Consider the following 17,479-nt stretch of genomic DNA (forward strand, 5'->3'; position numbering starts at 1 on the left):
TCAGTAACTCACTTTGTAGCAGGATCATCATAAGATGCAACAAAAACCAATGTACCATCATGTAGGGCCCGAATCATTGCTAGGAGTTCATTTACATCTGAAACAACAACATCCTTCACTTATAAGCTGTTTAAAATATCATTTCAGTTGTTACTTTTGTCGACTAAATAAAACAAACCACAGGTGTGTTAGGAACTTACCATTACTGTACATGTTTCAGTACATTCACTGTTGCAGTAGTCTTCACATTTGAAAGTTCTGTTGCAGAAGGCCTGACTTCCACAGCTTAGCAGCCCACTGCCTTCTAAGCCTTGCAGTTACCCTCCTACCTTGACATCAGTACATCTGTGGTATAAGAGGGGCATCTGCTCATGTCACCTTTACTTATTTCTTGCCATGGCATCTTCCAGGAAACTGTGGCTGATGCAAAGCACTAACTGCCCACATGGACATAGTAAGAAGAATGATAATCTAATAAGACGACCTCCAAAACTATCTTTCTAAGATCTAGGTCAACCTGAAGAGATAAGGAAGGAGGAATGACAAGAAGAGGGGTAGAGGGAGGGAGATAATACTTCAACAGTGAGCATACTTGTAAAATCCACAATTATGACATGTGCCTAATACAGCTATACTATGTTCATCATATAGTTCAATGTTGTTGTGGCCTTCACACTGAAAAAGATTCCTTAAATTCACAATCCAGTGGGTGGTTGACCCCAAGGATGAAATAACCCATGCAGGAGTGTTATTGCAAATGCTGCTCTGGCACTACAGGCAAGACCTTAGGTTCTGATATTTAGAAAACATCTGAAATGAGGACCAGACAGCTACTTCTAAAATACTCTGACCCACGCCACCCCCCACCAAGGAAGGCAGTAGTGGGTGCTGTGGCTCTAGATTAATGAACCCTTTCTACCCTGATATAGCCTTTCCTTGAAATTAGTAATAGAAACAAATACACTGGGCTAACCATTTAGAGGCGATGTGTTTTCAAACAGGCCTTATCTCTTTACCCTTTGCAAAACATACATATAACTGCTCTGTTTTTTCTAATTGCCTTATGTCCAATCCAGGCAGAATCTGAACTGCCTACGTACAAAAAGGGAGGGTAGAATCCTCTTTTCTCTATTCTGGGGATTAGGATAGAATATTTGGCCATAACTGGCCTAATTCAAGGGCAAAGCAGTTACTACCCTGGGCATAAAAGAAGGGATTGTGCATACAGTGACCTTATCTGTGTGGAAGACTAAAAAATATTCCTTACACACTTAGACTTGTAGTTCTGAAATCCTTCAGAAATTATTTTGCTAGTAACAAGGAACAGACTGGAGGGATCTCAAGGCAGTGAGGCTGAAACAGCTGAGACATGTACCTTCATAGAGTGACCAGCCTGACTTTGTAAGGTCTGACAGGTATTTGGAGATCATGGACACTAAAGTCTGAGCTGGTTCCTTACCCCTACACTGGCACTAGAGGGAGAATCTTCTCCACTGACCTTGGTAAGATTGCATCATATTTGGTTTCCTAGCCTGTGTCCAGAAAGTGAGCAGATTCATGGAGAAGATGCACCTAAAGAGAATAAGAACTAGACCATACAACCTGTCACCCGAGTCCTCAGATAGGGATGTATGAGTGACCCCCTTGTTTGGCATTATGAGGTTCATACGATGAGCTACTAGCAAAAGTTTTGTGCTTATCATAATGAACATGAAGGAGAGCCAACGCGTTTGCCAAAATTGAGTCATCTATAGCATTTTTAACTTGTCCTACTTTACCTTCTGAATTACCTAGGGAGATCAGGGACTGGAAGTGTACAGAAACAGACCTGCCCAGCAGACAGAGAATATACTCATAGCCCTCAGTCCATCTCAGTCATGCTAAAATGGCCTTATTGGGATTTTCTGAGAAGGGATTCAGGATGCCATGCCAGTCAACTATGACTCTTGGGTTAGATTCCACAACATCATAGCCAGCATGCACAAAAAGTATGATCAAGTCCCCCACACACACACATGGATCTGTTGATGTATCACATCACTGTAGTGCTGTCTGCAAGGATATGCAAGATCCTTGGTTTTCAAAATGGGCTTTGAGGCCATGACGGCTACTATTACTGCTATAATTTCCTTTATGCTGCAATGTTTCTCTGCCTTTATTCACAGACTTCTTGGATCTACAGATCCCCTAAGTGAGTCCACCAGGCACCATCTAAAGGCTGTGTTGTGAGCATCTGGGTATAGCTTGAGAGGTATTCCCTGACTAAAACTGACCTGTAATATCCACCATAAAAAGAAGTTATGTCTTACCATAATGTTTCATCTGTATTGTTGATCCTTATTCAGTCATTACGTGTGGGTATCGGTTCCGACCACGGAACCGAGCCAGCCATCTTCCAAGCTCACGTCAGCTACAAACTCTCAAGCTAAAACTCTTACCCAGAATTCCCCTCTCCCTGTTACCTCAGATTGAGTTTGCAAGTCAAAAGAAGGTAGAGGCTACCTCTGGTCAAACGACCTAATAAAACCGGATGGTAAGATTCACTAGAAGCCACAGGAGGGGGAAGGAGGGAGGGTCGTAATGACTGAACGAGGATCAACAATACAGATGTAAAGTTATTAAGACATAACTTCTTTATCTGATACTGTTAATCCTGGTTCATTCCTTATGTGTGGGACAGAGTCCCCAGCTACCTTTACTCCTGGGAGGCTCTCATGGAAGGACATTCCTGAGCACCATAGAACCAAAAGATGCTCTTCCCCTGGAGGCCAAATCCAATTTGTAATGACTGATGAAGGTATGAGGGGTAGCCCAAGTTGCAGCTGCACAAATGTCATGTAAAGAAGCTCTGGCATGGAAGGCAGCAGAAGTTGCCACCGACCTTGTAGAATGAGCCTTTATGGTAGTAGGTAATGGAATATTACGTTGTCTATAAATGAAGGTCACACAGTCTTTTCAACCATTTAGCCAACGTGACCTTAGCAACAGCACATGCTAATCTAGGTCCAGAAAAGGCCAAAAATAACTGGTCTGATTTACAAGAGGCCTTAATCCTGTTCAAGTAGAAGTGAATTTGCCTGTGAATATCTAGGGTATGTAGGCAATATTCTCCTTTGTTTGAATGACTGGGGAAGAAAACTGGCAATTCAATGGTTTGACTAATGGACATTTCAGAGATCACTTTTGGCAGAAAGGAAGGATTAGTTCTCAATGACACTATCTCTATGAAAAATCAAATATGGACTCTTGATGCATAAGGCTTGAAGCTCAGAGATACGTCTGGCAGAAGTAATGGCGACCAAAAACAAGGTTTTCCATGACAAATATTTGAGGTCGCAAGAAGAAGCTGGTTCGAAAGGCGGCATTGTCAAAGCTTGTAGGACTAATGACAGGTCCCATGGTTGAATAGGTTCTCTAAAAGGGGGTTTTAGATGATTCACGCCTTTTATGAAAGTCTTGCATAATCTGTGTGAAATAAGAGAGGAGTATTGGACACCATCGTGGAAATTAGATATTGCAGCCAAATGAACTCTAATGGTAGAGGCAGATAGACCGGATTGAAATAGGGTGGCTAGATACTCCAGTACTATCAACAGTGGTGCTGAAAAAGGATCTACCTGTTTTTCTTTCAGCCAAAAAGTAAACCTTTTCCACTTGCTGAGATATGTAATTCTGGTGGAAGACTTAGGAGATGCAATAAGAATGTCACGTACTGGCAAAGAAAGATCATTGGAGGAGCCAAGCTATGAGTTTCAGGCTTCAAGTTGGGGTGAATCAGATTCTGCGGATGGGAGCTCAACCCCGGGGTTGGATGGAGAATCCACGGTTGATCTAGCAGGTGAGGCCAAAGGAAGGGGAACCAAATCTGATGAGGTCAATATGGTGCTATGAGGATTACTTTGCTCTTCAACCGGCGGGCTTTCTTCAGAAACTGGGGAATAAGGGGGAGAGGTGGAAATGCATAAAGTAGACCCGAGGGCCAATCGTGGACTACAGTGTCCCTGGGTGACTATCCCGGAGGGGGAATCAGGGCAAAATAGTTACTGCATTTGTAATTGGTCGGGGACACAAAGAGGTCACAGCAAGGAAGACCCCAGCAGTTGAAAATCTCCGCCGCTATCCAGGGTTTCAGGGACCACTTGTGAGATTGTAGTATACACCTGCTGAGTCTGTCTGCTATCACGTTGGAACTCCCGGGAATGTGCATTCCTAGAAGAAAATGGTTGGTAGCCATCACCCAATGCCATATCCTCATGGCCTCTCGACAGAGTGGGTAAGATTTGGTTCCGCCCCGTTTGTTGATGTACCAGACCACTGCCATGTTGTCCGATTGTATCGCAATAGTCCCAGACGGCAGCAGGGGATGGAATGCTTGCAATGCCAGAAGCACCGCCCTCAGCTCTAGAACATTTATATGCAGATGGGCCTCCATTTCAGACCAAGTACCTTAGACTGTCTGCCCCTGACATAGCCCCCCCCCCACTCCATCAGGGAGGTGTCCGTGGTCACTGTAGCCTTGGGCTGTTGGGGGGAGAATGCCATCTATAGATTCATAGTAGGCTAACTGCCCCTAGGGGCCATTTTAAGCCTAGCCCATTACCTCATGTGAGAGTCAAACCCTGCACCTTGTGTTTGTAAGGTAAACACCTTAACCATTATGCCAATCATCGATCCTTAAGGGGCAAGACCATTGTGACGGGTTGTGGGCCATCCACCAATTTAAATCCTGTTTGAACCTGTGAGTTACCCGAATCTTGGCTGAAAAAGGGCACTGAAAGGGATACTATTGGGTGAGCAGTAGCCATTGTAGAAGCCTCACATGAAACCTGGCCAGGGGAGCAATGGTGATAGAGGCTGCCATGGAACCCAACAACTGTAGAACAGAGTGAGCTGTGGATTTCTCCCTTGAAAGGATTGGGATCAGTTGTTGGTTTATCCTTAGAATTCTGTGCTATGGAATGGATGCTCCGCAATTCTTTGTATTCAAGATGACCCCTATGAATTCTGTGAACTGAGATGGGGTGAGATTGGATTTTTGCCAGTTTATGGTTATGCCTAGCCTTTTTGCAGAGAGGAGAGAGTATTCCAGGGCTTCTTCCAATAGATGTCTGGTGGGGGCGGAGATGAGCCAGTCGTCTTGGTATGGAAACACCTGGAATCGTTGTAGTCGCAAGTGAGCTGTGACGACTGCCATACACTTTGTGAACACTCTGGGGACTGCAGATAGTCCGAAAAGCAGTACTCTAAACTGGTAATGACTGGCTCCCGCATGGAAGCGAAGGAATCTTCTTGATGGCTCCCGCATGGAAGCAAATGAATCTTCTTGATGGTCTGTCCACTTTTATGTGGTAGCACGCATCTTGAAGATCTATTGAGCACATCCAATCATCTTTTCCCAAAAGCAGAAGAATAGACTGTATTGTGACCATCTGGAAATTTTGTACTTTTACAAACTTGTTCAATACACTGAGATCCAAAATTGGTCTCCAGTCCCCGGTTTTCTTTGGCACCAAAAATAGTCTTGAGTAGAATCCGGATCCTATCTGGTCTGGAGGGACTACTTGGATGACTCTTTTTCTTAGCAGTTTTGAAATCTCTAAAGCTGCTTCTTCCCTTTGACTGGGTGGAATGTCGAGTAAGTTTGTTAGGGGAGCGGGACAAAGGTTGAAGGCAATATGATAACCTCTGGTTATTATCATTTGTACCAAAGAATCGGTGGTAATGGTTAGCCAGGCAGAAGGGTACAAAGATAAATGACCCCCAACCACTTCCAGAGGAAAGCAGTTGGGCCACTCTTCAGGAGCTCTGGTAGGATTGGCCAGAGAAAGAGTCCCTGGAACCCTGGTTATGCGGACCCCCCCCGCCCTGAAAAGGGCATCTTCCCTGTGAGTTTCCCCCTCTGCCTCTAGGGGAGAACTCGGCCTGTGTGTCACGGAAAGGACCCTGAGACTTTTTGTACCATATCTTCCCACTCTTCTGGTTTCTGGAGAAAGCCCGTTGAGGGGAAGAATAACAGACACCCATGGCAGAAAGGGTCTTACCGTCCTGTTCACATCTGGCCAGTGTGCTTTTAACCTTGGATCTGAACAATGAGGAGTCTTTGATGGGAGCGTTGAGAAAGGAAGCCTTGAAGGGTTCCGCGAAATTACACAAGCGCATCCAGGCGTGTCATCTCAGAACAATGCCAGAACTTGCCGCTCTAGCGGCTCCTTCTGATGCGTGAGATATCAGGCGCATGGAGGAGTTCGATATCGATTCGATGTTGGCTAGCTGAGAGGCGACTTTGTCACGGACCTCATCAGATAGCTCCAGCCAAAGTCTCAGAGAGCTCGGAAATTAAATCTCTTTGAAGCCTGGTAAAGTGTGCCATATAGTTAAGGGACCTGACTGAAAAGGTTGCTGATGCAAAAGTATGCTTCCCTATTCTGTCCAGAGCCCGGGACTCTCTGTTGGGTGGATGGACAGTCTGGCTTTCTTCTTCTGCCAGGTCCTTTTTCGTTGCGGCCGCCACCACCAAAACATCTACAGGAAGACCTTTGGACCAATGGGGATCAGTAGCAGGAGGGGACAAAATTTTTTCTGGTCTCTGGGGAATGACCTCAACAGTGTTAGGAGCCTTCCATGCATGCTGCACGATAAGCCGGACCAGTTCATCGGCAGGTGGAGTAACCCAGGAGGTAGGGGGCTGGGTGCAAAAGGCCTGCAGGAACACAGACTCTTCAGTGGTCGGGTTCGAGGGCTGCCAGTCACCTCTCTGTTTAAGAATTTCAAGAATAAAACCAAAGAATACCTCAGAGGGTGAGTGAGGGAACCGTTCCCCATCATCAAAGTCTGCGTCTTCAGTAAGGGACTCCTCTGTGGAGTCCATGTGCTTCCTCTTGCACAAGTTCTTTTGATGAACTTCCTCAGAGGGAGAAGCTGGGGAAGACAGCGCAAAAGGGGTCTCCTGTGGGAGTATATCCTGAAGCCCTTGCGCCTGATGTCTGCCAGGAGCGACTTGTGTACATTGCAGTCCAGAGGGGGGCGGGGAGAGTGATAGCACAGGATCGCCAACCGATGCCAGAGCCTTCTCCATTAGCTGGAAGGCCGGTCTACCTGAAGAAGGGTGAGTGCCCAGGACACGGGTCACCCCTCGCCTAAGTGGCTCAGCCTGCCGACTCGGAGTCCCTGGATGGCTGTGAAACACCAAATTACGTACGCCACAGCTGACATCCTGGGTAGTAGCAGAACTCTCCTACCACAAAGGCAACTGCGACTCCTTAGTGAGGTCCACAAAGGGAACAGCAGGCGGGGAATACTGTGCTATATCAAGGGGCTTCAAAGGCAATGAAGGAGGAGAATGAGTAGGGGGGGGTCCTTGGTAAAGGGTGATCACCTCCCGAGGAAGGAGAGGTCCTGGGGGGAGGGATACCTCTGGTCAAAAGCACTTGATCCACAAGACGCAAAATGTCATGTTCAGAGAGGCTTCTAGTGGATTTCACAGACACGGTTGAGGGGGAGTCAGGTCTATCAAGACGGAGCAAGCTCGATGCCCACCTCGGAGGTCTGCACTGAAAACAATGGGGCTGTAAAGGACTGAACTACAGGTGTCTGCACGAAGGAAATCATCGGTGCCAAAGTCATGGTCTGCACAGAGGACAAGATCGGTACCGGAGTGGTTGTTGACGCTAAGGCTGGAACTGAAAAAAATCGGTGCCGATAACTGAATGGTCGGTGTTGAGAGGGTAGTCGGTGCCGGGTAAGTTGACAGAGCCGAAAGGACAATGGACGTCAAAACATACATCAACGTCTTAACAGTCGGTGCCAGTAAAGAAAACTGAACAGAGGAGCCCCTTGGTACCGATACGGTAAAGGGCACACTAGGCAGTGCCAAAGTCACAGATGGCGCCAATGGCCTCGGTGCTGAAGGTCTAGGTACCGACAGCGCTGGAGCCGAAGACGTCAAATCCGAACTGGAAAGCTTAGCTTTCTTGGGTCTCGGTTCCTGGGAGTCCCCAGCAGGGTATGAAGGAAGAGACTTAGCCTTTATATGTTCATCACTCTTTTTCTTATGCGATATTGGAGGGGTTGAATCCTCTGACCCAGAATAGCCTCTGAAAAAGGAGATTTAAGTAGCCCCTTCAATATTAATTTATTTTTTCTCTCAATCAACGTCCTGTTAAAGAAAATCTTACAAATCCAGCAGGGCGGGTCAACTGTTAAATGAGGCACACCCAAGCAATAGACACACAGGGAATGTGCATCTGAAGTAGGCAATTTACGGCCACAATCTAAACGTCTTTTAAATCCTGGACTACCTTTTTTATCTGCCATGTTAGAAAGAAAGAAGGAAACCCAGAAAAAATACCAGCAATGGTACAAGAATTACCCAAAGGCAAGAAGGAAAGGGAAGTTTACCAACGATGGTAAAAAAGAAATTACCTCGCGGTAAAGAGGAGGAAAGGTTTATAGGTTCATACTAGGCTATCTGCCCCAGGGCATTTATAAGCCTAGCCAGTGTGTGTTTGGCTTTCGCCACCCATTTTAAATGAATTTTGCTATGCCCTTTTTCGAGGTTAGTATACTGTGCCTCTAACAGTGACAAAGAAGTGATACTCGGGGTAAACCTACTATCTCCCATCCACTCATCAAGATTCCTCTTGAAGAGAGTCAATGAGGGACTCTGCCTAACCTGGACTGGAATTTTATTCCAGAGTGAAGGGAGCTTCTGGGTTATGAATCTGTCCCTCCAGCATGTCCTATTTATTTCAGTGCTGAGGTTCAAGTCTCTCGAGCGCGTAGCTCGATGGTATTTGGATTTTCTGAGGTGCAGCATGTCCATTAATTCCGGGTTGGACATGGCTTTATACGTCAGGCACAGATCGCCTCTGAGCAGGCGGTATGCCACTGAGTAGAGCTGGAGTTTCTTTAACCGGGCAGCATATGGCATCTGTTTGAGCCCTTTGATCCTCTTGGTGAGGTACTTTTGGGGTCTTTCCAGTTGCTGCAGGTGTCTGGTAAGGTACATCCCAAAAGGGGCATTGTACTCAATTATGGGCCTGATGAGGGATGAGTAAAGAGGCACGATGACCTCCCCTGATCTAAATGTAAATCCCTTCATGATTAGGTGGGCTATATAAAATGTTTTCCTAACCACTTTGGTCACGTGGTTGTCAAATGAGAGATTGCTATCAACTTGGGTCCCCAGGTCTAATTACTTCTTCCATACTTAATGGATTACCACCTATGTGGTAATCTGTGGGCACTTTGTTTTTGCCAAAGGGGATGACTATACACTTTTTGGCGTTTAGCTTGAGGCCATGGCTCTGGAACCAGTTGTCTGTTTCTATGAGGCCCTTTTGTAGGATGCTTGTGTTGGCTGGAGAGTCGATTATGACACCCAGTTTGCAGTCATCTGGTCAGCCACAGTCTTTCCATGTTAGCCTGTACCTCCAAGAAATATATACCGAACAAGAGAGGTCCCAGGACTGAGCCTTGTGTAACGCCACTTGTAACTGGTTTGGAGTCTGACATGGCTCCAGCAATTCTAACCATGTGGGTTCTGTCCTTGAGCCAGTTTGCAACCCATCTAGTGACATAGGTGTTTATATTTAAGCTGGTGAGCTTATCTATAATGCCCGAGTGGGGTATTGTATCGAAGGCTTTTGCAAGGTCCAGGTAGGCTATGTGGACCACCTTCCCCTCGTCAATGGCCTTGGTGACTGTTTCAAAGAAATCGACCAGGTTTAAGAGGCAGGATCTGCCCTTAACAAAGCCGAACTGGGTAGGATCCAGTGTCTGTAGGTCCCCAATATCTTTATTTATGAGGTCCATGATGATCCTTTCCATAGGTTTGCAGACCAAGCTAGTCAAGCTTATGGGGCGATAGTTTCCAGGATCCATTGAGGCACCGCCTTTGTGGAGAGGGGCCACTGTTGCTGTACGCCACTCTTTGGGTACATATCCTGTAGGAAAGCTGAGATTGAACAGTAGTTTTATGTTTGGGTTTAGTTCTTCTTGGAGTTCATGTAGGACGCAGCCCGGGACACCGTCTGGTCCCATTGATGCTGTGTTTTTTGCTTTGGAGAGGGCAGCTCTTACCTGAGCATCTGAGATGTCAGGGGGGCAAGCACTCTGCTGGGATAGATATTTGCCCTTTTGGTGGGGGAAGGGGGGGAGAAGTTTGCATTGAACCTGTCAGCTAGGATGTTGGCAATGTCTGTGGGTTCGGTGTATTTTTTGTCATTTTGGACTAACTCTGAGCATATCTGGGAATTCCCACCCAGGTTCCTAACATAACTAAAGAAAGCCTTGTGATTATCCTTAGTGTCCTGTGCAATTTTTCTCTCGAAGCTGGCCTTAGACGATTTTGAGTGCCTGCAGTTTTTTGCTAATACTGATCAGAGATGCCTTCCCTTTTTGGGATTTTGCTCTATCATGTAGTAGCTTCCTCCTTCTATTGTATAGTTTATTTATGGCTGGGGTCCACCAGACAGGACGCCTAACTTTGGAGGATTGGGTCATGGTTTTATCTGGGATTGCATGATCCATGCATTCCTGAAGGTGTTCATAGAATGCGTTTATAAAGGATTCTGCGGTCTGGACCATATTTTCCACAGGCCCGGGGGCTTTGAAGATTCCACCTCGGTTTTGAGGAGTGTGAAATTTGCTTTAGAGAAGTTTTTCACTGTGGTTTTCTGGGCAGGGGCTGGGGTCGGGATGTGAATATCTAGTGAGATTAGTTTATGGTCTGATCTTACCAGTGAGGGATACACTTCTGGTTTGGAGCATAGAGTCCCCATGTTGGTGATGATCAGGTCCAGTATGTTTTCCCCTCTTGTGGGAGTGGCAACAAGTTGTTCCATAGCATTTGAGTTTATAAATTCTAGGAACCTTTGGGCTAGGGTGTTGGAGCTAGAGTAATGCTCCAAGTCTATGTTAGGGTAGATGAAGTCGCACAATATTAATGGTGTTTGGAGAGACCTTCATATTTTCCAGTGTTCTCAGGAAGGCCGAGTGGGGTTCCTGGGTTTGGGAGGGTGGTCTGTAGCAGGCTATAAACTGGAAGGCAGTTTTACCCACTGTTAGTTGCACATGGATAGTCTCTGATGCTTCGTGCTGTGCCACCAACCTGGAGGTGTGGGTATCTTTGATGAATATTGATACTCCCCCTCCTTTTGTGGTTCGGTCCAAGTTTTGGGGCCGAAAAACATGGTATGAGGTATAACCTGGTAGTGCTGGGGTGCTCTCAGGAGCCTTGAACCAGGTTTCTGTTAGTGCACAGATATCGATGTTCTCCATGCTAAGGAGAGTTTCGAGTGCATGCATCTTGAGGTTTAGACTTCTGGCGTTGAGTAGCATTACTCTTAGTTTCTTATCCCTTGTGATACCTATGGAGGTGGGTTTGCCTTTTGAGCCTTGCCTAAAAAAGGCACTATGGGGGTGGCAAGAGCCTTTGCCAATATCCGAAAGCCCAGGGGTGACAGGTGCAAGCCGTCCCTAGTGAAGCATCGTGGCTTGTCGAGCATGTCATCCCAGGCAGACAGGCATTTTATCCCCTTTGAATGACACCAATACTTAAGCCAATTGTTGAAATTGATCATCTTGTCTTCATATTGTGGCATCATTCTTGGTGAGGGTAAGATGCTACTCAAGGTCAGGGTCATACCGGCCTGGGCTACATGCTCAGAGAGCTCCTCTATATCTTTTCATGTAGTCCAGGGAAGTACGTCTCAGGTCATTCACACCAGCATGGACAATGACCGAGTCATATTTGTACTTGCCTTGGAGTGACCTGAGAGCTTGTGTTATGTGGCAGATCCTAGCACCCAACAGGCAGCTCACCGTGACCTTCTCCTTGTTCAGCCTGGTGAGTGGGACGTCAGTGTGCCTGATGATAGAGTCAGCTATTACAAGTGTATCAGGTGTGTTGTTTAGCCTTAAGGGCTGTGACTGTTCGGCACACTGGCTTTGTGAGCTATGTGTTGCACGTGTTTTGTTTTGGGGTAGCGGTTGCTTGGGTGTCTGCTTTGGAGGTCTCTGCTGCTTAGGCAGATTTTTATTTAGAGCCTCCGAGTATGTTTTTGTGTGTTTATGTGTTTGGTTTGCTGTCGTGGTAGGTCTATGTGAGACTGGAATTGCAGTGAGTGTGGTTTCCTTCTCCTCCTGACTGGTTACGCCAGTACTGAGTTGAGAGAGCTTAGCCTCCAGTTGGCTATATGGTTGCATCTCTCACATGTGTTGGAATTTGTTGGGAGGAGGAGAGGGTTGTCTGTATACATGAGGCAGTTGTAACATTGCCTCAAGATTCCCAGATTCACCAGCTGGACCAGAGAGGAGATTGACAGCTGACCTTTGGACATGCTAGAATAGTATTGGGAATTCCTTTATAAATGAAAAAAAGGGCCAATGGGGAACAAAGTACTCAAGGGGAGTTTGTGAGGGTGTAGTGCTTTTAATTTTTTAGTGCAGTTTTAGAATTTAGTATGAAGAAAAATATTATACTTGGCTCAAGAGAAGTAGCTTGACACAACTGAATGGTGATGCGGCAAATGAAATCTGAGGTAACAGGGAGAGGGAAATTCTGGGTAAAAATTTTACCTCGAGAGTTTGCAGCCAACGCGAGCTTGGAAGATGGCTGGCTCAGTTCAGAGGTCAAAACCGATACCCACACGTAAGGAATGAACGAGGATTAACAATATCAGATCAACTCTTTCTTTATAGGAATAAAGAATGGGATGGAATGTTGCAAGCAACTGGCATGCTGGTACTATCTGTTTCTCAAGCAATAGTAAAGTTCTCAAACATGTAGTTCTGTCAGGGGGACCATCAGGACTGAGGAGGCTATGTGACACAGTGCCCTGAGGAACTCCCCTACAGTGACCTGGCTCTGCTTTGGCACAGCTGTGAAATAATTGGTCATGAACAGGACTTTTTCTTGGTGAAGGAAGACAGCCTGGTGTATGATGCGAAGATAAACACCTAGGAAAGTACAGTTGTATAAGAACTTATCATAATAGTAGATGTTTGAATAGATTACTGTTGCAGTAGCCAAAGCTATATGGGACTAGCCTGCCAAGGACAGAATGAAATAGCCAGCTTCTAAAGCTTTACGGCACATTCTATGCACCCTATCCACTGCACAGCTTGAGAACTACAGTATAAAGGCAGTGGCTAGTGCACCAAAACCTCTCAGTTTTCTTGCCTCAGAAGAGGGATAAAAATAAAAATCCCATACATTGTCCTAAATACAGCAAACAAGAGGGGGAGAAGTCTACAACAGTGATCTATTAAAAAACTACTGTTATTGTAAGTTTACTTACACAACTGCACTATGTTCATCATTACATCTCTGTTAAGGAAGAGGAAGAAGAATAACAGTCCCGGAACTCCTGAAGATAGTTGAAGCATAGCCTGCTCTGGACCTTAAAAAGGAATGCAGTTTGCCGTACTCAGTAAAAGTGTGAACAGAAGACCAAAATACTGTCTGTAAAAACTTTCTGTGCAATCCCCTGGGCAAGTTCTTTTTCATCAAATATTTTAAGAACCCTAGCTAATAAAGGACAAAATAATACCTCTTTGTTCAGGAAAGCATTCAATATCTCAGGTTTGACATCCTTTGGAAGTTTTGAGAATTACCCATTCTAAAGACTTAAACCTTGCCTGCAACATAAATAGGACCACTTGGATAGACAGGTATGTATTCCAAAGACTAACCCTTCTCTGGAACAGGATCCCCATCCATGTGAAGCAGAGTTTCTCCCTAACCTAATTCAAACCAAAGTTACCGGTTGTGCAGTGTCGTCGGTCTGAAGCGGTAGAGTTTCAACTTCAGAAGAGACCGAGACACTCACGGTAGGCCTAGGCTTGGAGTCGGCCGAAACGGCGGACCGCATGTGTCGGTCCTTATCCTTTCGTTTTTTGGGTAAATGTGGTGTCGGAAGCTCCGACGGCATGATATAGCAGAAATTTTCTCCAAAAAATTCCTCTGCAAACTCTGCCCGACGCCTAAGAGTGCGTTTATTGAAGAAAGCACAGGCTGAACAGGCCGAGAAGTCGTGGTCTGGGCCTAGGCAGGGTAAGCAGTAAGAGTGGAAATCCTTATGAGGTATTTGTTTCCCACAAGATAAACAATTGATAACTTTAACCGTTTGATCTGACATCGGCTGAGGCAAGAAAGAGTCCCCAACGGGGTACTTAGCTTTTTTGAAGTCTTTGGTAGCTGAAATCACAGGAGCTGGCCGACCGGCACTTGCGAACTGCTTCTGCTTCGGGCACCTCGCGGCAAGAAAGACTGAGGAACATGGCGTCGGCTGACGCTTTTATACCCCAGTCGCTCTGACGTCGGGGAAAGGGCGACATCAGCCGATGCCGGACCCAGACTTTGGAATCCGGCCGACCAAAGGGCTGCCTGAGGCAGGACAACCCATATGTAAGGACTGCAGATGCATCCTTGAAGGACATCATGAAATTCATGCCTGGTTAGGCACCTATGTCTCTAATGGACCTAGGCAACCCGTAAATGGTTAATTTCCCCAGGCCCATGCTTTGTAAATGTTTCATCTCCCAAGGCCCTGCTTACACTTATCAAGGGTACCAGAATTTGTCAGATTTGGGATTTATGGTTAGGTTTAAAAAGGCCCTTGTGGTATTTAGCCTAATAAACACCTATGAACCTGTATACAGCATGGCCTATAACTGTTGTATTTTTTCAAGTCTAACTTATTTAAAAGTGAAGACATGTTTAATAGTTTTATGCAAGTAAGGCTGTACATAATTGTCTTAATACTTCTCTCCTAAACATCCTCAAATGCCCACTTACAAATTACAGATTCACAGATATCCCAAGGTCGCTACGATCCTCACCTTGCCAGTACCCCTCAGGAAGCACCTCCTTTCTCCTGGAGGTCCATAGTGGCTAATCCTGGAGTAAAATTTGTGGATACCCATGCAGCAATCTAATTTATATTTAAAGGAAAATAGTGAGTCACACTGCTTAACATGTAAGGGAGGTTTATTCCAGAGATTTGGGAAGCTCCGAGTTATAAACATGTCCCTCCACCATGTTTTATGCATTTGTTGGTGAAGAGTTAGGTCCCTGCTTCTAGTACTGGAAATAATGGACTTGCGGATAAACAGGATGTCCAGGAGATTTAGGTTTCTAATGGTACAGGTAAGCGAGACAGTGGTCCCATCTCAAAAGTCTACAAGACACTGACTAAAGGGATAAAGCTTACACCCTCTCTCAGTAGCTCAAGAACTTCACATGAGCTTTTTGGTCAAGAACCTTTGGTGTCTTTTAAATTGCTTGACATGTTTAGGGAGATACATGCCAAAGGGTAAGTTATACTTGATAACTGGCCTAATCAATGCAGAGTATAAGGAAGTGATTATCTTTTTAGAGTTTGATTATATTCCTTTAACAATTAGCTGGGTTAAATAAAATTATTTCCTAACAATCAGTTACATGATGGTCAAAAGACAGGGAGACATTAACTCAAGTACCTAGGTTCCTAACCACATTTTCATTCAATAAAGGTAAGTTGTACAGAGAGCATGATGAGAAAAGGGGGTGTCTACCAAAAGTGATTGCACTACACTTTTTAGCACTTAGTTAGAACCCATGATTAGTATACAAAGAGTTTACTAGTACAAGTTTGTTCTAGAGATTTTGGTTATCATAAGGTATATTAACACCCACCAGTTCTCAATCTGCAGATTTTGTTAGCCAGAGGTTTTGATCTCTGAATGGAGAGCTGAGAAGTACATATCAAAACTGAGAGATCCTAGCACCAAACCCTGAGGGACACCACTGGTCACTCATATTTTTCTGATTAGGCACCTGCAACTTGCAATGTATAAGTTTTGCCTTTCAGACAGTTTGCTATACATTTTTCCATACATGGTTTTCAAAACATTTAGCTTTTGGATAATGTCAGCATGGGGAATGGTGCCAAATACCCTACGAAGGTAAAAATATAACATGTGCATTGCACAGCCACCATCTACAGTCTCCAGAAACCTTTTTGAAGGAATTTATCAGATTAAGCAGACACAACCAACCTTCAAAAAACAAACTGTTGGGTGTTAAGTCTAACAAGATTTTTGGTATGACAGTATATGAGGTCAATTATACTGCTACATTTCATAGCTCTGCAGTTGTTCCATGGCTGATGGGTCTATAATTAATCGGGTTAGTTGCAAAGTCATCCTTATGGAAGGGCATCATCACTCCTGTGTGCCATTCATTAAGGAAAAAAAAACAGTAACTAAACTTGAAGTTAAAAAGTCTGAGGAAAATGTCTGTGCAAGGGCATATTTTTAAGCAACCAAGTACACTGTCAGGTCCCACGGAGGAAGTATTTTTGGTCTTGCTTAGCATTACCAGTAAATAATATTTACAGGAAATTGAAGAGTAAGGGATTCAGATATTTCAAGGCTTTGAACAGACATCAAGGTGAAGTTGACACTAAATTTATTCACAAGTACATTGGCAAATTCAGTTAGGAGAGAACAGGTGACCCCCATTACGAATACATTCCGAGCAGTGGAGGGTATTGTTTATTTTTCTTACATAGCTAAATAAGGATGTATAATTATGCTTGGCTTCAGGGGCCAGATGGAGTTTATGGGCTTCTTTAGTAAACATGATAGAGTTCTTCATTTTTTTGTAATGCTTTTGATATTACCATTGAGATGGTGTGTTTTAGAAGTTTCTTTCTTTGTTGTACAGTTCTGTAAAGATGGTGGACCAACAGGGTGGCTGTCTTTTGAATTTCTCATGATATTTGATTCTAGAAGAGACTGTTAGCTCTATGGATTTTTCTTAGAAAGCCTTAATGAAAATATAATGCTGCTTGGGGGAGGGGGTGCAGCTATAAGTATTTTGACATTTCGTCACATAGGTTGAGGTTGGCATGTTTGTAGTCCTTAAATTCAATGGAGTTTGCTGTAGGAGGTTGGGAAAAGAAGGTCACAAGTTTATGGTCAGACTATGCAGGGAAGGAGATACCTGCAGAGTAGTGCATGAGACAGCCATATGTGCAAACACCAGGTCAAGAATGCTTTACCCTCTAAGTAGGTTTATTTACCAGCTGCTTAGAGGAATTTTTGCTCATTATATCTAGACATTTTTGGGAACATCATACAATGGAGGAAAACGTGTCAGAGTTCATTGAAGGGTAGTTAAAAGTCATACAAATTAACACAGAGGAATCTTACATGATCATCAGGGGACAAAGAAGACATTCTATAATAAGCTACTAGTTGACAATTAATCCTAAACAAATTGGTTTGAGTTCAATAATTCTGCTGGAGGTAATATATTCATTGACAAATCTGGATCTTGAAGTCTTATGTTTGCCTAGCATATCCTTCCATTTGGTCATATATTGACCGTCCTAAGTTAAAAATATTAAACTAAACTGTGTGGCATATGTAATAAGCCTTCAAATGTGGTAGTCACAAAACACGTCACTTGTCACAAAATGTTCTTTTGTCA

The 17,479-nt window shown here is 44.6% G+C and overlaps 1 protein-coding gene across 1 annotated transcript in view; it reads right to left on the reverse strand.

Annotated features, from left to right (window-relative positions):
* The window catches only part of FAM3A (FAM3 metabolism regulating signaling molecule A), a 1,301,271-nt gene that overhangs the window by 296,387 nt on the left and 987,405 nt on the right, over window positions 1-17,479 (reverse strand). Inside the window, exon 8 of the mRNA XM_044080097.1 lies at window positions 13-97. Coding sequence (XP_043936032.1) covers window positions 13-97 — 85 coding nt within the window. The remainder of the gene's footprint in view (window positions 1-12; window positions 98-17,479) is intronic.

This window comes from Protopterus annectens, chromosome 8.part0 (assembly GCF_019279795.1).
Source record: "Protopterus annectens isolate FY-2018-M chromosome 8.part0, PAN1.0, whole genome shotgun sequence".
In the NCBI taxonomy this organism is placed as follows: domain Eukaryota; kingdom Metazoa; phylum Chordata; order Ceratodontiformes; family Protopteridae; genus Protopterus; species Protopterus annectens.